Source organism: Rhinolophus hipposideros (assembly GCF_964194185.1).
Source record: "Rhinolophus hipposideros genome assembly, chromosome: 8".
In the NCBI taxonomy this organism is placed as follows: Eukaryota; Metazoa; Chordata; class Mammalia; order Chiroptera; family Rhinolophidae; genus Rhinolophus; species Rhinolophus hipposideros.
This window is the reverse complement of record NC_138054.1, coordinates 26,490,762-26,513,038: the sequence shown is the minus strand read 5'-3', so window position 1 is coordinate 26,513,038 and position 22,277 is coordinate 26,490,762. Positions and strand designations below refer to the sequence as shown.

Sequence of the window (22,277 nt, the reverse complement as noted above, 5' to 3'; positions counted from 1 at the left end):
ACTTAAATCATCCAAAACTAAGGTGTATAGAATGAAACAACTTTTATTACTCATATAGAAAAAGGTTTGTATTTGTTTAAAAATGAATTCACTTATCATTTGGCTTTTTAAAAATTATATGCTTTAAAAATATGCTATCTGTTACTGTTGAATAACACTTCAGTTTCTATAGAAACCATTTAAAAAGTACTTTGACGGTAACTCAGTTTGTATGTGTGTGTGTTTTTTTTTAGGACATGTACTTATAGAAAACATTAGAATATCCGGATTTGAACCAGTTAAGAATGTCTCTGTCAAGTAGACAAATAGCTATTGTTAACCCTCCACCACCAGAGTATGTAAACACTAAGAAAAATGGACGATTGACAAATAAACTACAGTATCTACAAAAAGTTGTCCTGAAGGCTTTATGGAAGCATAGCTTTTCCTGGCCTTTTCAGCAGCCTGTGGATGCCGTGAAACTCAAGTTGCCTGTAAGTGTGTCTTAAAATTATGCTAGTTAAAGACAGAAAAAGAAAACCTTGTAAAATTCTGAAAGAAATAAACTGGTCCTTAATATTATAAAATATATTTAATGAAATGTATTTAATAATATTATAAAATATATTTCATGTATTTTTTCAACGCCACTGAAGAATATCCCAATGAGTATTTTTACCTAACCAAAGCTCCTTTTTTTGAGCACTGAAAATTTTTTTTTTTTTTAATAGTTTTACATTTATGTCCATAATCCATTTTGACTTAACTTTTTGTATAAAGTGTAAGACCTAGGTCACGTTTCATTTGTTTCTATGGACACCCAATTGCACTATCTTTTTTTTTTTTTTAATTGGGGAAGGGGAACAGGACTTTATTGGGGAACAGTGTGTACTTCCAGGACTTTTTTCCAAGTCAAGTTGTTGTCCTTTCAATCTTAGTTGTGGAGGGTGCCATTCAGCTTCAAGTTGTTGTCCTTTCAGTCTTAGTTGTGGAGGGCGCAGCTCAGCTCCAGGTCCAGTTGCCATTACTAGTTGCACGGGTGCAGCCCACCATCCCTTGTGGGAGTGGAATCAGCAACCTTGTGGTTGAGAGGACACACTCCAACCAACTGAGCCATTTGGAAGCTCAGCGGCAGCTCAGCTCAAGGTGCCGTGTTCAATCTTAGTTGCAGGGGGCGGAGACCACCATCCCTTGCAGTACTCGAGGAGTTGAACCAACAACCTTGTTGTTGAGAGCCCACTGGCCCATGTGGGAATCGAACCGGCAGCCTTCGGAGTTAGGAGCACGAAGCTCTAACAGTCTGAGCCACTGGGCCAGCCCCTGAGCACTGAAATTCTTATTTTAACAGTTTGTGGTAAATTATAGTACATACTGTTCTTGTTAATGCAGGGTTATCACGAATATTGCCTTCTCCATGAAGTCGCTCTTGACACTTCCTGTCAGGCTTAGTTGCATCATGCACAGAATTCAACTTTAGGTCTTAGGTTAGGCATTTGCAGCCATCTGCTAACAGAATCGCTAAGTAATCTGTAATACAGCTAGCACCCATGGTGCCGGGATTGTCCTCTGGATCTGTCACATTCCACAAATACTAGTTTATTTTTCTTCATGCCTTTCATTTTTTAATTTTCCAGCATGGTTTCCATTCTTACTTTCTTGTGTTAGTTATTCTCTGTTTATTGGCTCTTTTTTTCTCTGAAAAATAATGTCATGGCAATCAGCTTTGTTTCTCATTACTCATGGTTTTGGTGTCCAGATTACAGCTTTTTAAAGGTAGTCAATTGTTCTCTCTAGTTACAGGTGTGTAGTTTCTTAAATTTCTCTGTGTGCCAATAGTTGTAGTGCATTCATTCTTAATACATTTATAATGTCTTCTTTGAAACCACAGGATTATTATACCATTATAAAAAACCCAATGGATTTAAGTACAATTAAGAAGCGCTTGGAACATAAATATTATGTGCAAGCTTCAGAATGTATAGAAGACTTCAACAAAATGTTCTCAAATTGTTATTTATATAACAAGGTATGTAAGCCTTACGCTATATTTGCTAATTCTTTACTGTTACATATAGGAGATGTGTTTAAACAAATGTGTTTAAACAAACATGCTGATTTCAGATTTCAAGTCTTAACTTGAGGAATTTTACATACTTTTAAGGATAATGTTTTTTTCACCAGATTTCATAATTTTCATGTCAATATTTATGCAATCTATTAGCTATATTTCCGCCTGAATAGCTGTAATAACATATTTTAGAAAATGAAATACCAATGATAGTTGTTTTGTGTTAGTAAAGTATTATTTCAGTGTTCCCCACTGTACTACTGCCATTTTACTTGTAAGATTATACACTAATTTTGCTTGGATTTTCACGTTATGGATCTCAGCCATAACCTAAGAAACCAAACAAATTACATACTTCTAAACTTCATAATAAGTTGATTTAAAGATCAGACATATTCTCTGTAATATCCCAGTAGTAGTATTTGCACTTATGTTAATGCATTAGCGTGTATGATAATGTATGTGGACATTTTGAATATAATCTTCACATTTGCTTTCCTCTATAAAATTGGATTTTTGTATTCAATTTTTCTTCCATATAGTATTCCTGTTCCCAGGAACACAACATCCTTTTCAAGCTCTTCTATGATATCTAAACATTTTAAAACATACCACATTTATTCAGAATCACTTGTGACATTGAACTATAATATAATAGATTTTGATTTGCTTCCAAGATAATTATCAGTGTTACTCTGTGTGTGTGTGTGTGTGTGTGTGTGTGTGTGTGTGTGTGTTTGTATACACACTCAGATGCCACATGGACACTTTAGTCAATGTTGCTCAAGCAGTAGTTTGCCATCATCAGAAGTGTCTGGACGCTGATGGTAACCACTTCGAGCACCTCTTGTAGTTGCGGAAGTCAAACGTGACTTGTTTTCATATTTTGTTATTGGTATATATTGAGTATTACAATTTTAATACAGTTTTCCTTTCTTAAATTGTGCATGCATTTTTTGGCACCCTTGGTGTGTACATATACCCAACATGCCAAAAAATGTATATACACTTTTAAAAAATCTTTTCTTATCTCTTTTTTTTAATTGGGGAATATTGGGGAACAGTGTGTTTCTCCAGGGCCCATCAGCTCCAAGTCATCGTCCTTCATTCTAGTTGTGGAGGGCGGACCTCAGCTACAAGTCCAGTTGCCGTTTGTGGGAATTGAACCGGCAACCTGGTGAGAGCTCATGCTCTAACCAACTGAGCCATCCAGCTCCGGAAGCTCATTGTCTTCAGTCTAGTTGTGGAGGGAGCAGCTCACTGACCCATGTGGGAATCGAACCAGCAACCCTGTTGTTCAGAGCTCATGCTTTAACCAACTGAGCCAGCCGGCTGCTCCTGTATACACATTTTAAGAGATGTTATCTTAAAAATTGTATACATTTTTTTGGCACCCTCTGTGTGTGTGTGTGTGTGTGTGTGTGTAAATAAACTTAATTTAGAAGTGATAAATACTGTTTAATACATACTATCTAACAGAACTGTGTTATTGCCTTTCTATAAGAGCCTGAATTATAGAAACTTGGTGTAGTGACCATACTGTATAAACTTATGGCATGTTTTATATTTTTTCTAGCCTGGAGATGACATTGTTCTTATGGCACAAGCTCTAGAGAAGTTGTTTAAGCAGAAATTATTTCATATGCCACAAGAAGAGCAAGTTGTGGGTGGTAAGGAAAGAATAAAGAAAGGTAAGCCAGTAAAAGGTTTATGTTCTCTTTCTTTCTCTTTCATATATATATATGAGTGTGTGTGTGTGTGTAAATATAATGGCTAGAACTTAATAATAAATCCTCAAGGAGACATCCAGAAGTCTCTACATCCTATTCTACTGGTATAAAATGTTGGTTTAAACAGTCTGCTAAACTTTGAGCACACGGATAGCTGTCATATGAGATGAGGGAAGATTGCATTGATTATGACCTGGGAGCCAGGTTTCTGACAGCATAGTGCATTCACATAGCAAGCATCCAAACCCAATAAATCATCGCCACTATTACTATTTTTAGCGGATCTTGTATCTGCTATATTAATAAGAGGGTCAAAATTGCCAGTGTTCTCTGTAACAGAAGATCCCATATGAATGAAATGTTACCGTCTGACATATCTCTTTTTATTAACTCAAACTTTAGAGGGAAACCGTTTACAGCTAATAATCATAATATTTAAATATGAAATTACAAAATTATTCTAAATTAGTCAAATGGATTTATTGTACAGGTTAAACAGATTGTCATAGATCAAATGTTGCTTTATCTTTGGTTCACTCAAGCTGTATAACCTTTGTTAAGTTCCTTTATCATTCCATGTTAATTTTCTCACCTATAATGTCAGGGAAAGACTTAGCTTTTGTGGTTGTAAGTATAAAGTATACATTTAAGTGGCTGAGATACAGACTTCTAGTGTGGGGTGATGCAGAGGTTGGTTTTTGGGGTTTTTTTGCCTTTTAAAATTTTCATTCAGTTTATCTAAATTAAAACAAAAAGCTCACCCATTTGCAATCACCACTCTGTTTTCTTATCTACGAGCTTCATTTGTTTGTTTGTTTTTAGATTTCATATATAAGAGAGATCATACAGTATTTGTCTTTCTCTCTCTGATTTATTTCATTTACCATAATGCCCTTAAGGTCCATCCATGTTGTCACATGGCAAGATTTTTTGTGGCTGAATAATATTCCATTGTATCTATGTGGCACAGTTTCTTTATCCATTCATCTATCACTGGAGACCTAGGTTGTTTCCATATCTTGGCTATCGTAAGTAATGCTGCAGTGAATGTGGAGGTGCAGATATCTTTTCAAATTAGTGTTTTCTTTTTCTTTGGATAAATACCCAGAAGTGGAATTGCTGTATCATATGGTAGTTCTATTTTTAATTTTTTGAGAAACCTCCATACTGTTTTCCCTGGTTGTACCAATTTTCATTCCTACCAACAAACAGTGTACTGTTCCCTTTCCTTCACATTTTCACCAAAACTTATTGTTTCTGGTCTTTTTGATAATAGCCATTGTGACTGGTGTGAGGTGATATCTCAAAGTGGTTTTTGATTTGTATTTCTCTGATGATTAGTTCCTTTTTATGTGCCTGTTGGCCATCTGTATATCTTCTTTGGAAAAATGTCTATTAGATCTTCCGGCCATTTTTTAATTGGATTGTAGATTTTTTGCTATTAAGTTCTATGAGTTCTTTATGTATACCGGGGGTGCCAAAAAATGTATACAAGTGGATACTTTGGTCAATGTTGCTCAAGCAGTAGTTTGCTGTAATCAAAAGTGTCTGGACGCTGATGGTAACCACTTTGAGCACCTCTTATAATTGCAGAAGTCAAATGTGACTAGTATTCATTTTATGTTATCGGTATCTATTGAGTATTACAATTTTAATACAGTTTTTCTTTCTTAAAATGTGTATACATTTTTTTGGCATCCTCTGTATTTCAGATATTAGCCCTTTATCAGATAATATGATGTGCAATTATTTTCTCCCATTCAGTGGGTTGCCTGTAGTCCCCTTCCCCTCACAGAGTTTTTTGTCCTAGTTGAGGAAATAGATAAGATTAAGTAATTGTAAGTATTCCTTGTTACACATGTCTGATTTCAAAGAGCAACGGTTGGGAGAATATCAAAGCATATAAGGATGTCTAAATCTTTTTGATTCCTAAGATTTAGTTAATGAGTAGTAAGAACTCAGTGATTGAGTAATATTAACCCTGTCTTAAAATACATCAAATCTATTTGGTTCCTGAGTTTGTTTAGCAAGAATATGGAGAGTCAGGGATACGTATATATTGTATGTCAAATGTGATAAAGGTGTGGTAAAAATAAGAATAAGAGAACAAACTAGAGAGTGGTGGGTAGAAAGGGGTTGTTTTATATAGGTTGGCCTGAGAAGGTGACATTTGAGTAAAGGCCTGAAGGGAATGATAATAGCTATAGTGAGCCATGAGGATATGTGTTTCCAGGCAGACCAAATAGTCTGCTTATGCTTAACCAAATTTGAAGACAGCAAGACCAGTGAGTTGGAGTGAAATAAGTGAGGGGGAGGAGTGATAGGAAGTGAGGTTGGAATGAGGGCAGATGTTGTGGGAAGAAGGCTGAGAGATCATACAGGTGGTTACAAGCCATCGTGAGGACTTTGGCTTTCACTTGGAGAGAAGATTAGTAGTCACTGGGCATTGAGTACAAGTATAATATTTGAATTTTAAAAGTTCACTTTGATTGCTATTTTGAGAATAGATTACAGGATGTAAAAGCCTCTTAGGATGCTATTGCAATAATCCAGTTGAGAACAGATGATGCCCTGGATCAGGGTAATTACCACTTGTGAGAAATATATGGCTGGATTTTGGATAGGAACGTAGAGCCAAAGAGTTTACTGATGGATTGGATATTACTGGGTTTGAGAGAAAGTGGAATAAAAGATGACTCCAAGGATTTTGCACTGAGCAGTTAGAAGAATGCAGTTGCCTTGAGAGAATAGATTTGTTAAATAAACTTCAGAATGATGTGATCCAAATGTCATAGCATTCTCTGGGAACATACAGGGCAGAACATGCACAATTGTTCCTTTGACAGAATCGTCTAAAGGCTATATTGGTGCAGTGATAGACTGTAACAATATTGAAATCCTTGGATATTTATGCCGAGCATTCTGAAGACCTCACGTAATACTATATAGTTTGTCTCCAAGAAATGGAAAACAAATTTTGAAGTTTTATAAGTTTCTTTGAGCCAAACTGACATATGTCTAGGAGCAGGATCTCAAGTACTCCTGGGATGTATGAAATTTTTGCTGATGTTTACAGCTACCTGTCTTTTAGTCTGAATTTAACTCGGATATCTTTTTGAGTAAAATTGATCAGCCTACCATTACATTAGTAACAGGTTTTGAAGTCTTCCATATACCTAAATTGGTCTAACACTATCAGCATGTGGGGAAAGTTTTCAAAGGAGAATGGGAGTCTAACATGTTTATATTGCTCAAAAGCGGAACTAAGTGAATTTAAAATAGACTACTTAGAGAAAAATGTGTTAGTTTTATATTTTACTCAAATATTGACTCTGATTCACACTTTCTAGGCACCCAACAGAATGTAGCAGTTTCTTCTGTTAAAGAAAAACAGTCCCCTAAAGCATCGGAAAAAGTATTTAAGAGGCAAGTGACTCCCCCTGTATTTCCTGAAACATCTGTTTCTCCTTTAGATACGGCACAAGGTGCTCCACCCAACTCTACCTCACAAACAGTTACCCAGGTAAGTTTACTGTAGCTTTAAAAGATTTCAGTGTAAATTTGGTTGTTGTGATATCTGTACCTTTTTTAAGTTGATAATTGGTCTTCAGCATGCAGCAATCAATCCCTTTGTCTGTATGTGGTTTGTGAACAGGGACCGAGGATGTGAACCAAATTCTGTAGATTTTTTGGTGTGTGTGATGTAACTTCTATTAACTCACAGTTTGGTGGGTTGATAACTGTCTTTAAATTTGTATACCCTAGCTGATTTCAGATATTCAGAAAGCTTTTTGGTATAATCATGACTTTTTTTCTGTATTTCATTGGTCTCAAAGGTTTACACAAGATTGTTTTTTGGGGTGTGGGAAGAAAATATTTGAACTATTTATTTTGCCTATGAAAGAGAAATTAACTTATACTAATATTTAGTATATGGAAGACTTGGTGTTAGTAATCCTTTCCTTTCTTTGTTTTTTCCTTTGTTTGTTTTTTTAACCGATAGGGGTAATGATCAAAAAAGAGTTTGAAAATTGCTCTGAATGTCACCTTAATTATAGTTTGTTTGTTGTGGAATTGTTTTGTTTTAGGTTACAAGGGGTGTGAAGAGGAAAGCAGATACAACAACTCCTACAACTTCAGTAGTTAAAGCAAGTGATGACTATCCCCCAGCACTTACAGAAAAAAAATCAGCGAAAATGCCACCTATAAAAGAAACTGTGCTAAAGAATGGTTTGCCAGAGTCTCAGCAACAATATAACATTGTAAAGAGTGTTAACGTAACAGAACAATTAAGGCACTGTAGTGAGATTCTTAAAGAAATGCTTGCAAAGAAACACTTTTCCTATGCATGGCCCTTTTATAATCCTGTTGATGTTAATGCATTGGGACTCCATAACTACTATGATATTGTGAAAAATCCAATGGATCTTGGAACTATCAAGGTAAATATTGTCTTAATAGGAAAGACTTCTTTTCCTGATTAGAAAAGTAATTTGTCCTTGTAAAAAAATTTAAAATTCAGAAAATGATAAAGAAGAAAATAAAATCACCAGTAGTCATACCACCTAGAGTGAATCATGGGTACATTTAAAAATGTATCCTTTTATTTTCTATTCAAACACATCCATGGTTCTTTATCACAATATTTGAGTTACAGTATGTACCTCTGTACCCTGAATTTTCACTTACTATATTGTGAACGTTTTCTCATTATATTCAGGAATATTTATAATAAATGCATATTTCTAATTCAAAAACTTTTTTGAGGTAAGGCATTTATGTAGCTTCTAACCCTCTCTCCATTTTTTTTTTTTTTTTTTTTTTTTTTGCTGGATTGGTAAGTTTTCTTTATTGTTGATTTGGAAGCTTTAAATTATTGGCAATATTTATATTAATTTTAAAGGAAGCTATCTAAAACACAGAACTGTACCATTTACAAAATTATTATCAACCTTCCTCATGAATGACTACTCATTGTACTCTATTTATTGTCTAGAAGTTTGGTTCTTTTAAACAGTTTTATTTTTTCGTCATCAACATTTAAGTTTATTAACAGGTCACTAATTTTTGTGTTCAACCTTATTTCTTTCATCTTACTCTTTTCATCTTGGTTTGTTTTTCCTTTTGCTAAAGTGCAAACTTTTTGTGGCTCATCCCCAAGTACTTATGTGTCTATATTTTGTCTTTATTCTTGAATGATTCTTTGACTATGAAATTCTAGAATGACAGTTGTTTTCCCTCAGCATTAGAAAGATATTTCTGGCATCCATTATTGCTGATATGAAATCTGCTGTCAGTCTACTTGTGCCTTTGTAGGTAATATGTCTTTATTCTTTCTAGTTGTGCATTTAATTTTATTAATCTTGATTGGAAATTAGCACTTTCAATCTGAAGCTCATGTTCTAAGTTTTGAAAAAACACTTAACCATTTTTCTCTTCAAAACATGCTTTTATGCTTTTCCCTGTATATCAACAGATTGAGAGGTCATGAAACATTACCTGCACTAGGTAAACCTGAACTGAATCTTAAAGGATAAATAGCACTTAAGTATAGGACATTCCAGGCAGGGGGAGCAACTTGGAAGACCTTGAGGTGAGGAAAGCATATCCAGAATCATCATTTAGTCTAACGTGGAACGTGGAAAATATGAAGCAGTGACTAGAGGAGGATGAGACTGGAAGGAAACAGGCCTGAATATGAAAGACCCTCATTGTAAAGAGGCCAAGAGCTGCCATTAAACTTGAGAATTATGTCCTCGTATTTGACTCTTAGAATGATTTCTCAAGCAGCAATGTGGAGACTGGTTAGGAGGCTATTATAGGATTCCAAGGGTAAGGAGATGGTGACTTTTAATTTAGTGCTCTGAAATCATTCCCAATCACCAGTGATTTGATTGGTAGAAAATCATTTCATGTTTTAGTTTTGCATTTCTTTAATTACAAACGAGTGGTCTGGTATGTTATATTTATTTGTTGGCTTTTTGTATTTGTTTTTGAATTACCCATTAATATACACATATTTTGCCCAGTAGTCTATAGGATTTTGTTATATGTTTGCTTGTTTTTCTTTTTAGTGTGTCTGCCTAACTGGCTCTTCTACGTCCCCATTCTTCTATCTACTTTATATGCAGTTACCTAAAAATGTAACCTGTGCTGATACTTCTCCTCTGTTCAATTTTTAATGTTTTTTAATTCCCAGGATAATTTTAAGATAAATCTTACATTTAGAATGTTAAAGGTTGGTTTAAGTTATCTTTTCACTGCTTTCCTACAATCAGACTTGTCTATCCAAGATTATCTGGAAATATCCTGTTTTCCTGCGTTTGTGGTGTTATTACTGTTCTTTTCCTTACTTTGAATGACTTATCTCTACTTGTCAGAATTTATTGCATTTTTCAAATTCTAAAAATATGAAAAAAGTAGAACAGAATTTTAACATTTGTCAGATATAGATGACGGGTATCTGTTTTGGCATTATCTGTATGTTTGAATTCATAATATGAACACTTAATACATGTGCCGAAATAATTATTGAGCTATGTTATGAACTCTGTAATTTTTCCTTAATTTAGAGAAAAATGGATAAGCAAGAATATAAGGATGCGTATGACTTTGCTGCAGATGTTAGATTAATGTTCATGAATTGCTACAAATACAATGCTCCAGATCACGAAGTAGTGACAATGGCCAAAATGCTCCAGGTGACTTGTTACATGTACTCTGAACCTGCATTTCCTCTGAACACAGTTTAGAAATTTTACAACTATAACTCAAGAGATAAAGAGTAACCACACTCTCACTTCTCCCCCCGCAAGTAGTAAAACACAATTTGTAAATTATATTCTTAAAACTTGGGAAGGGTAAGGGTCTTTTTTTTTTTTTTGAGATATAGTATCCTTTAGTAGCAAATCTTTTAATAAAGCTGCCTGCATATAGAGGATATTGGAGGAAATATTAGTGAAAAGGGGACAAGTAGATATCCGAGATAAGGTCGACTGGATTCCATGACCCGCTGAAGGGAAGGCCCGGGTTTTTGAGGCTGAGCCATTGGGAGGTAGTGGAATCATGCACCAACCACAGGGCAGCAGATCCTTGAGAAGGTCCCCTGTGTAACTTGAGAGGGCTATCTTACGTGGAAAAGGGGAGAAAAGTTGCTAAGATTGGCAGGCAGGGAAGCATGAGTCTTATATGTCTTCTGGTAAATCTTATTTGTAGTTATAGAGATATAATTGATATATAACATTGTATAAGTTTAAGGTGTACAACATAATGATTTGATATATGCGTATATTACAAAATGATTACCACAAGGAAAAATAGAATTGTCAAAATATGACACTAAAATTTACCTTTTGTTAAAGGTGATATTGCTGCGTTAAATAAAGAATGCAGAAAACTGAAAGTCTTAATTTTCCATTTTAGGGTGTTTTTGTCAAGGAGAGTGCTAACCTGTTCTCTTTTCATACGCCACCATTATAGGATGTTTTTGAAATGCATTTTGCAAAGATCCCAGATGAACCTGTTGAGACTATGCCTGTATGTTACATCAGCACAGATACCACTAAAACCGTTGGTAGAGAAAGCAGTAGTGAGGCTTCCTCTGAAGGTAATTCTGGTGATTCTGAAGATGAACGAGTCCAGCGCCTTGCAAAGCTTCAGGAGCAGGTAGCTGATTGTATTGATACAAGTGTCTATATTCTTTCTATGAGCTGTTGTTGCTGATCTTTTATAAAATCCTTTTTATAGATTAAAAGCTCTTATATTTAGATCACTTAGCAACTGTAGCTCTATGGATTGGCATATTTGTACTCCTTAATAGTCCTTCCTACCAAAAAAAATCTATTTAAAATTCTGTTATTTATATTCCTAACCACAATGAGTTGATTAGCATTGAAACGATTTATATGACGTAGTTGGAGATAATTATGGATAAGATCTTTGTTTAACATTTGCTACCTTTTGTGATAAAATGTTAACCTCCTCTAAGCTTAGGCCTGAAATATCAAAGATTAAAAACTTAAAACTACCTGAAAATGTTAATTATTCTTGGTCTGGTTTTAGATGAACATTTAAGTTTATGGTTTGAGCACATGATAGTGTTTGTAATTTAATGTATGCCCTTCAAGATAATGAATTTGTGAAATGAAATAAGAACCTGAAGGCAATGTAATATGAAATGAATTTCATGAAGGACACTCTTGACTTTTGAGTGCATCATGTTTTTCTGGTGTCTTTAGTTATTTAGAGCCATGATGTTTTTTCCTTTATCAGCTTAAAGCTGTTCATCAACAACTGCAGGTTCTGTCCCAAGTACCTTTTCATAAGCAAAAGAAAAAGAATGAGAAATCTAAAAAGGAAAATAAAAAAGAAAAGTTTAATAACAGGGATGAAAATCCAAGAATTAAGCAAATGAAATTAAAGCCCAAGAGCAAGTAAGTATCTTTCATGGGGCCTTATTAAAACAATAATATTATCTAAAACAAATGTGACTAAATTTCATTTTTGTTATAGTCAGCCAAAGAAGAGGAAACAACAGGTCTTAGCTGCGAAATCGGAGGATGAAGATAATGTTAAACCTATGAACTATGATGAGAAAAGGCAGTTAAGTTTGGATATAAACAAACTCCCTGGAGATAAACTTGGGAAAGTTGTACATATAATACAATCAAGAGAATCTTCACTGAGAAATTCCAACCCTGATGAGATAGAGATAGACTTTGAAACGCTGAAAACAACAACACTGAGAGAACTAGAAAAATACGTTGCTTCATGTCTAAGAAAAAGACCATTAAAACCTCGTGGTATGTTTCTGTATATTAGTAGAAATTAGTCTGGTATTCATTCGTTCTGAATTATTATACTCACTCTTTTTTGTCCTAAATCACACAGGTAAGAAAATAATGAAGTCCAAAGAAGAACTTCAGTTACAGAAAAAACAGGAGTTGGAAAAGCGGTTACTGGATGTCAACAATCAGTTAAATTCCAGAAAACCTCAAGCAAAATGTAGGTGGCAGTTTTCAAATGTTTCTGTGACTTTATTTCTATTGGCATTTTAATGTGTTTCCGTGTTTTGTAGCTGAGAAAACTCAACCAGCCAAGTCTCTTGGAAGTGGTTCCCGATTGAGTGAAACCAGCAGCAGCAGCAGCAGCTCATCGGAGTCTGAAAGCAGTAGTAGTGATTCAAGTTCTTCAGACAGCAGTGATTCCGAATCAGGTTAGCTGTCCCCTTAAGGGTACCTCTGGTTGTGGGGAAATATTTTCTTGTAATATTGAGACTTACATTTTGAAGAAATGTTTGTTATTTATCCCTAATCTATGGCTTGGACGCCACACTTATTTAATTCAATGTTGATGATCTCACTATTTTCCTTAAAAGAGAGACTGTGTAAAATAAAACTTCCTATTATATGTATGTGACTTGTTGGCTTGTAATGTTAAAAATAATTTTACTAAAGGTGGGATAGTCTCTTAATATAATACCAGATCTTAATACCAGAAAATATCAAATAACACAACACTGATCTGCTTTTTATAAAATATAAGGTTATTGGAGGACATCTTTCACTTCATGATATAGCAGATCATGCTAATGTTGCAAAGCACCTCCTGTTGTGACAATATATTCTGAATTGAATAATCGTCTTGAATTAAGAGACCAGTCATCCTGGAAGCTGTGTAAAGCAGATTTTTTTCACCTCTGTTTTCTTCACTTTAGAATATTATCTTCCATTTATAGAAAAATGTATTGAATTCAGATTCTCAGTTATGCTGACATAACATACACCTTGTGTAGTTTATTGTCATGTGTATCAAACTCATTCATGTTTCTTCGTGCTCTTTCATTGATGGTTATGTAGTTGACAGGTAATCACTGCCCCAAGGACACTGACTTGGCGTGGCATTCCACCAATTTCCCAAAAGGCAAATTCAAAATTTAGAGCACTTTTATGCCTAAAATTTTACTTTATTTTTAATGAGATGTTTCTTGTTTGTCATGAAATTCTGTTGTTGTTGTTTTTTTTTTTAAACAAATCAAAACACATATCTCATAGAGAATATTGTTACATCAAGAATTCTTACAGTTTGTAAGACTATCTTATTTCGGTCTGGTAGTAAGGGTCTGCTGGCTCGTACATTCTGTTTTCACTTTTGGTTCTGTTTAGTTTGCATTTATGTGGTGCTGACTGTGGCATTTTGTTTTTACATTTCTAAAGTATATAGTGGTAAACATTTTTGTTAGAATAAACAGAACTTTTAACTTTATTGGAATTTCTCATTAGAAAAAATTTTAATTTAGGGCCATTATTATACATTATTTCCTTACATTTGACTTTTAAGCATAAAACAATGCTGGGAAAACTCTAAGTTGCATTTAGTATTTTAAATTGTAATTAGCATTTGTAATTTCATCTAATAAAGCATTTGTGGCCTAATAAGTTAGAGCACTTTGTCTTTTATTTGTAGGATAAAACTTATTGAAACTTAGTTTGAATTATCTAATTTGTATGACTACTGATCAATAAATGCTTTGAGTATTAGAGGAAGAGTACTATATACAAACTGCTTCAATAAAGTACCTTAATTTTAATTAGAATGATCAGTTTCTGATAGAAGCTTCCAGTATACTGCTTAAAGGAAAGAATGTTTATCATGCACTATGTTTTCTTAAAATGATGTGCTATTTATTATATGTTTTCCTAACTTTCAGTCTTGGAATTCTAATTTTAAAATACTGTGTTGAATTTTTATTTTATGACTGACATTCTTGTTTAATGTCTTTTTTTTCAAGTAACGGGCTAGTTTCAAAAACATTGTTAAAATCCAAGTAGCAAATTTTTATATTTCAGCCTGCATTACAATAGTATACAGGTTTGTGACACTAAAGTCAGTTTATCTTCTAACATGATATAGTCTGAGTTATCATTTATCTTTGAAATTTTCATTGTTTTATGAACATTCAAACTGTACTTCATTGGAAAAAACACTATATACATAAGTTATACATTATAAACATAATGCCTAACTTAATGAGGAAAAACAATTATATTTTTGCTTAATAAATTAGTAAATGAAACACTAGGACCTTTTGTCCTAAATATTAGCTTCACATGTACCCATTAAAATACTGTTAGACTTCATTTCTAGTGTAAGCTAAGAACATTTTACTTTCCTGAGAACAACAAAAACTACAAATAAAGGGATTGTAGGTTATGAAAAATAATTGTCAGACCATATCAATAATAACTGTTGTAAAAATGAGTAAAACATCTACCAATCTACCATTCTTAATTATGCACATGAAATTCTCAAGGAGATGACCAATCCCCAAATCTCAGTATCAAGGTGTGGGAAAACAGGACTATTTACTGAGAAAATAGAATTTTTGAAAATTAGATACATTAGCAAAAAACTATGTTGCATAAGTAAAAATTAACTGAAAATACAAGATTTTATAGCTTTAAAATTTACTATAATTTTGGTTATCAGAAACAGGGCTCTAAATGAACTTTCCTAAATTTCTTAACATTACTGACTCTTAAGGTTCTTCTCACAGTTATCTTGTATTATAGTTGGTGTCTCTTTGCTGCAATATCGTTCTGTTTAGGTGTACCAAAATGTTTTAAGGGTAACATCTGTGAAAAACACTTAACAGTTGTAAACAGAGTTGGAGCTGTTTACTCCACATTAATTAAATAATTATCTTCTAGGTATTCTCAGACCTTATTTTAAAAATATGGACTTAATTCTTCTTTGTTAAATAGGATAAATTAGTGGCAGAGCAGTGATTTCCAAGGACAGTTTTATTTAAAAAATTAATTATCATTTCAAACAAGATATTAAGTCAGTTCCAAGATAGAGTAATAAAGAAATCCCATATCTTTGAAAAACATAAATGAGAAGTTTGTGGGCTAAAAGCAGTACTTAATTGCAAACTTCAGGGTGATCTGATCTTATTTAAATTATATTCCTGACTGACATCAGCATATGTAATTTGTCATGTGCAGATAGATAAGTCAAGAAAATTTATTAAACATTGGTATAAATATAAAACTTTTCTAAACTATTTTTTATAACCATCAAAATCTCATTAAATGTCAGATCAAAGATGTAAATGAGGCTTGACAAAATGAATTCCAGATGTGTACATCCTATGTAAGCTAGGCTGTGCTAGTATGTACGCATAAGCTATTAAGAGTTTTAAATGCTCAATAATAGCTATCTTGAGTGATGTAATAGGAATGTAATTATTAGATTTAATCCTGTGACTAATAATATTACTGAGAACAATCAAACGAAGCAGCTCGTTGGTAGTAGTGCTTTTGATTGAAATCTTGCAGGAGATAACTTCAGGTACTGTTTAAATGTAAGCTCAGCTACTTGATTAGTGTGGAATAGAATATTTTTCAGGAATGTTTAATTTCAATTGCTAAACAGTAACACACAAAGCAACTCAATGGTTACGGCATCAATTCTTTATTTGGTAAAGACAAAGTGAATTTGTCACCTCATACTTTATGTTTTTTGCTTTTTTTTTTTTGTTTTGGTGTAATGTTCAGAGAATGAAATTTAAGAATTTCTTTAACAATAGGTTTTTAAAATGACTTTTTAGTTATGGGTGAGAGAATAAAAGAAAGAAAACATTTTTTTTTTTTTTTTTTTAGTACCACAACCTAGATCTTCTGTAGAAGTGACAAGGATGTGATTTTTTTTGTCATACAAGGGGAAATGGACAGAGTTTGAGTCTAAATGTTTAACTTTTTAGGGAGAGGATGGTTTAGTAATGTAGGAAATACAAAACGACAGTTTTGGAGTAATCTTTGCCTTTCAAGCTAGAAAGTTTAAGAGAAATGATAGAGTTCATATAAATTTTTAAAACTTTTATTAGGTTCTCATCAAAGTGTTTTCAAAGCACCAAAAGGACAAATTCAAGGACTCAGCCTTGATTAAAAATTTGCAGGTATTGATGTCCATACTTGAGCCTTGAGGTTTATAAATAGTGATACATTTTGTCTTGTGTATTGAAAAATTTTCTGTTCAAACTGGATCTTCTTGAATAAACAGGCTGTGTAGAACAGTGTTTGTCGATCTTGGCAGTATATTAGAAACACTTGTAAAACTTTTAAGTGTCCAGATCTGAATCGATTGGAGAAGAGGGCAGGTATATGCAGTGCTAACAGTATCCCAAGTGACTCTAATGTGCTGCCATGTTTAAGAACCATCAATCTAAGTTTTCTCCTTTTGTTTCCACTTTCTAATCCTAGTTAAAATTACTTTGGTAAAAGGAATGGGCAGTTTATAATCAGTTTGTTCTTTATTAAAATAAGCACCAAACAGTTCAATGAAAGTTGTAAAAACATTCTTTAAAGAGAGCAATTTTTTTCAGCTCAAAAACAAATTATTTGATTTTTATCAGTAGAACATGGCTTAGGTAATAAGCTTGTTTGGGCAAATCTTTTCACGTCTCTCGACATGCTTTCTTTCCTATAAAATAAGGTAGCAGAACCAGGTAGTGACTTCCAATCACTTTTCTATACCCTGCCCTACATAACGGAAGTATGATTTTTCTAATTTAAAAAGCTTCTGTAATTTTTTTCCTACTACATATGGCATTACATTCTGGTGTTGAATTTTAGTGTTATATTTGTATTCAACTTGTCTAGTTTTAAGGCTTGCTGATAATATTTGATATCTCTGGAACATTTATTTCAATGCTTTGATAGGTGATGGGTATTAAACAAGCGCTTTCATCAAATATATGATTTCAGCTCTCTCTTTTTCATTCTGTGATTTTTGCCTTAGTTTAGAATGAAAACTTTCCAATTAAACTTTTATATTGGGGTTTTGGGGAGACGTGAAAATAAGACACATTACATAATGTGTACAGTATGCATTTGTTTAGTAGGTTGTGTATATTATGCAGTTTGATCCTCATAAGGTAGGTATGCATGCTATCACACTTCCCTAGAGAAATTAGTTGACAGTGTATATGTTGTCACTATAGCAGTCAATTTCATTTATGTTTGCAAGACCTGGTAGGGCTTCTTTGCTAATTGAAATGTGATCTTAAGCTGGATAGCGAAAATGTGTTTTGCGTTTTCATTCCAAAGGCCGGGAACTCATAAACAGAAATATGGAGTTTACTTACTATGGTCCTGTAAAATCAGTGATGTAAGAGTAGAATGAGAAGCACAATGCTATGGTTTAGGCTATCTTTACTCATCTATCTACAGTCTGCAAGACTTTTATGAGACATACTATATTAGGTGGTTTTGATTTTTTTTATGATTAAAATTCTTTGATGTCTTTTGCTAGTGTCTTCAGATTTTGAGGTGCTAATTTTTATAATATTTTGGAGCTTTAGTTTTATATGTCAGAAACTCAAGATAATGAATGCCCTTTGGATTTTTTTAGCAGGACACTGATGGTATGTCATATTTTTATTATACTTTAGAGTTTAAATCATAGAATAATGTAGTTTAGGCACATATTTGAATAACTAAGTTAGATGTGAAAAAATATATATATTATGTGATTATATTAATGAAGTCTGTTTTTGTTTAAAGATGAAACCATAATTTTTTCCCCTATATGTGAAAGCTACCTCAATCTTTGCAGTCTGTCCTTTCCCCTTCTCCTTTTACTAACCCTCCAACACTTAAATATACTTAGTGGAGTGACATTAATATGGTTCATGTCATTTTAAATACTTGAATTCTTTAAAGCACGTTATTGAGTGGCATTTAGCAATTTTAACAATGTCCAGCATCAAACATTTTAGGAGAGGAAAGAACAGTAACACATCCAGTGGAAACTGATGGCATTTCAGGAAGCAGAAGGTAATTATTAAAATTAGAATGTTTTAAGTTTGAATAAGATTTCGCATTGACCAGCCTTGGTGCCTTGGAGCCTGAAGCAAATAATGCTTAGGGTACTCACGAAAGGTGGCCTGGGGAGATGGGTCAAGGCATCAACTACCAGTTTGGTGCTTTACCACATTGACCTAAGCTTGCGACTGGGGAGGATAGAAAAATAATCAATTTTAGGAAAAAGTACCTATGAGCACCATGTCAGAGAGATCTCTTGATATACCTACTCTACTGCCAGTGTTGGCTTTAAAGGTATTTGTAAAGATAAAGGAGTTCACTGTAAAACCCATTTCTTGCGATATAGCTGAGTCTCCCAAATAGCTGAGAAGCAACTAGAGTATTAATTAGATGGGATCTTTATTATAATACTTGGGAAGCAGAGCATTGAAATCAAATAGCTTCACTTATAATAAAAGATTATATCTTCTTAGATAAATAACACACCCTTCTCTTATAGCAAATTCTTATTTTAATCAAACACCTTATGATTATATATTTCTGACTACTTGGTAAAGATGATTTTACTATAATTGATACTGTTTGTTTAAAATCTCTCTGTTGTGACTTGTTCCTTTTAAAGCATCACATTTCAAGCTCTTTACTGTGAAATAACACTTTTTTTTTGCCTAAATAAAACAAATTGAAATATGTGAGTGGATATTTATTCCATTATGTAAAGAAAATATCCCTTTTCAAAGCAAGTATCCCTTTGGAAATTCTGACTGATTCAAAGAGGGCAAAAACCTGGTAACTATAAGATCCTCTTGATTTAAGAGGTTGGTGTTAAAGGCATTTTCTTAATCATCATTTTATTTCTAATATGGAAAAAATAATTTAGATGTAATTTTAAGCTGGCAAGCATTGAAATACTTATTTATATACATTTGCAGAAATGTTATCTAAATTTACTGGAGTAAAACAGAATGATTCTCCTTCTAAAGAGAAAGTGAAGGTAAGTTAATTCATTATTTTTACCTTAGAATTTAAAAATTATGTAGTATGTTGTAACTCGCTAGTATAGTAGCTTTATGTACAGTAGGGTGGAATTTCTCAAAAAAAGATAGGAGGCAAATGGTATTTAGGATTTCAAATGATACAGCTTGTAATTACCCGCTATTTTAGCACATCTCTGTTTGATTGATTAGTGTTTGATGTGCTTTGAAAAGGATAGAAATGATTTTATTTTATCTTTTACTAATTCAGGCTGTCATTCTCATAAAACTTTTAATTCTTTGTATCCATCCCAAATAACAAAATTACAGGCATATACTTTTGTTAAATTACAAACTTATTTAACAACATCTAACTAGGTTAGGGGAATACAACATAAATAACATTGTCTTGAAGGAGCTCCAAGTTGCAAGAAGAGACAAATGGTTAAGAGATTGTATGATTAGTACTATAATAATCTATCTCATAATTTGTTGAAAATGAAAAAGAAATACACACACACTACCTGAAGGAGGGAATGCTTAAAATGGTTTTTATCTTACAGAGAAAGAGAAGAAGTGGTTATTATATTGACATACAGATGAGGGACTTAATTTTATTTATTTATTTATTTAATTTATTTTAAATACTTTTTTTTTTTATTTGGGGAATATTGCGGAACAGTGTGTTTCTCCAGGGCCCATCAGCTCCAATTTATTGTCCTTCAATATAGTTGTGGAGGGCACAGCTCACCTCCAAGTCCAGTTGCCATTCTCAATCTTTAGTTGCAGGGGGCCCAGCCCACCATCCCATGTAGGAATTAAACTGGCAACCACGTTGTTAAGAGCAAGAGCTCAAGCCCTGTCTTGCCATAGGTACTAGTAGAATCAGAAAATTGTGTCAAGTTGTGAACGAACTTTGGAAGCATTCTCAATACATAGCATGTAGAATGCTACTTTTGTGATCTGTTCGTGGCCAAAAATTTTTCAGTGTTGCTCACTGAGGAACAGAATGCCCATTTATGATAAAAGAGGGAATATATTTATAGGATCATGAATCAATACAGATGTGTGTGTGTATATGTATATATACATATATATTTCTGTGTTTCAGAAAGTGATGTTTTTGCTGATTTAAACCTCAGCATTTGACTTGAAGCTTTGGGCTTGGATCTACATTACTGTTAGGATAAACATTCCTATGGCATTAATTTTATTCAAGTTAGCATAAGTATTCAAACACTTTCCTTATCTATTCAGTACTCGAACCCCTTCATTAAACAGAAGAGAAAGACTGTCTTATTCACCTCTACCATCTACAACTCAAAGCTTAGTGTAGGATAAGGTACCTGGGCTTTGGTACCATAACTTTGCTTGCCACTGAATAGATGTGAGATTTTGATTAAGTTGCTTTCATTATATCTTAAGTCCTATTATAAACTGTGAGGATAATAATTACACTGAACTCAAAGGATTATTGTGAAAATTTAAAAAACTAAAGGGCTTAGCCTGGTGCCTTACACATCGTAAGCATTAAATAAATGTTAGCTGTTATATTATAATACAGCTTTTACTTAATAGTTAACTGAGTGCTGAATCAGAATTTGTTGACATTCGTATGGGTTGACCATCATGTGATTTTGACTCCTTCCCCCATTTATGCCTAATTCAGTAAGGAAAAAGGAGTAAAAGTGGATGTGTCTCTAGATTTGCTATAAAAGCTAAGTTTTTATTTTCAGTAGATCACAGGAAAGCATTTGAAAATAAGCAGCACTGTTTAATAATGTGTACGTTTATATGTACTAATAATAACTAAGATAATAGGCTTTGACTAACTCCACTTTTAAGCAATATGATGGCCAAGATATTTAATCTTTCTAAACCTTAGTTTTCTCAACTATAACATAGAAATACTTATACCGTTTAAGTTTGTGTGACTTAAATAATATATTCAAGGATGGTATTAAATTATATTCTTTCCTCTTGTGTTTCTGTTTTCTTAGTTATATTGTGTAGTTAAAACTCTGAAAGATAATTTTATTCAACTTTGTCTTAACAGATACAATCTCCTATGCAAGATACAATCTCTTGTTCTACTACCCTTGATCATCAAACTGTACATTCAAATGGTACTCTACCAAATCAATACCAGTTAGCATTTATTCATCAAGAATTAGAACATTTACAGAGTGTGAAAAATATTTCACCCATACAAATCTTGCCTCACTCAGGTAAGAAATTAATAAGTAAATGACCGCAATTGAGAAACTGACTTCTAAATCTGTATATGAAAATGCTAAGTTTATCTTAATTGTTATGTATCTAGTATACTGAAAATCATAACTAGTAAATTCCCGGTTAAAATAATCACTGAAGCACACTGTTAGAAATTTATACCCAAAGGTACTCTTTATATTTGAATGAAAAATTATATGTACGGTTTTCATGCAACTTTCATTTACATTACATATATTGACATGTGGGCCATACATTAAAACATGTCACTGCCAGAGGCCATACTACTAAGTTCTGAGCAGACTTGGGAAATGTTGCTCTAATTTTTATGACACCTATGTCTATATGGGTTGGAAAGGTGGCATGGAATAAGGAAAAGATATTTAGAGATTCCATAGATGGAGGAATAAAGTTATATACATTAAAAACAGTTTACAGTTAAGGAAACTTGGGCCAGAAATGCTTGTCT

At 33.3% G+C, this 22,277-nt stretch overlaps 1 protein-coding gene across 1 annotated transcript in view; it reads left to right on the top strand.

The window, feature by feature from the left end:
• Positions 1 to 284: 284 nt before the first annotated feature.
• The window catches only part of BRDT (bromodomain testis associated), a gene marked incomplete at its 5' end in the record, with an annotated part of 40,160 nt that continues 18,167 nt past the window's right edge, over positions 285 to 22,277 (top strand). The window contains 13 exons of the mRNA XM_081054652.1: positions 285 to 473; positions 1,868 to 2,005; positions 3,624 to 3,738; positions 7,128 to 7,300; positions 7,866 to 8,219; positions 10,350 to 10,478; positions 11,257 to 11,442; positions 12,049 to 12,209; positions 12,289 to 12,578; positions 12,667 to 12,780; positions 12,854 to 12,991; positions 19,535 to 19,596; positions 21,633 to 21,804. Of these exons, the coding sequence (XP_080910778.1) occupies positions 285 to 473; positions 1,868 to 2,005; positions 3,624 to 3,738; positions 7,128 to 7,300; positions 7,866 to 8,219; positions 10,350 to 10,478; positions 11,257 to 11,442; positions 12,049 to 12,209; positions 12,289 to 12,578; positions 12,667 to 12,780; positions 12,854 to 12,991; positions 19,535 to 19,596; positions 21,633 to 21,804 (2,221 nt within the window). The remainder of the gene's footprint in view (positions 474 to 1,867; positions 2,006 to 3,623; positions 3,739 to 7,127; positions 7,301 to 7,865; positions 8,220 to 10,349; positions 10,479 to 11,256; positions 11,443 to 12,048; positions 12,210 to 12,288; positions 12,579 to 12,666; positions 12,781 to 12,853; positions 12,992 to 19,534; positions 19,597 to 21,632; positions 21,805 to 22,277) is intronic.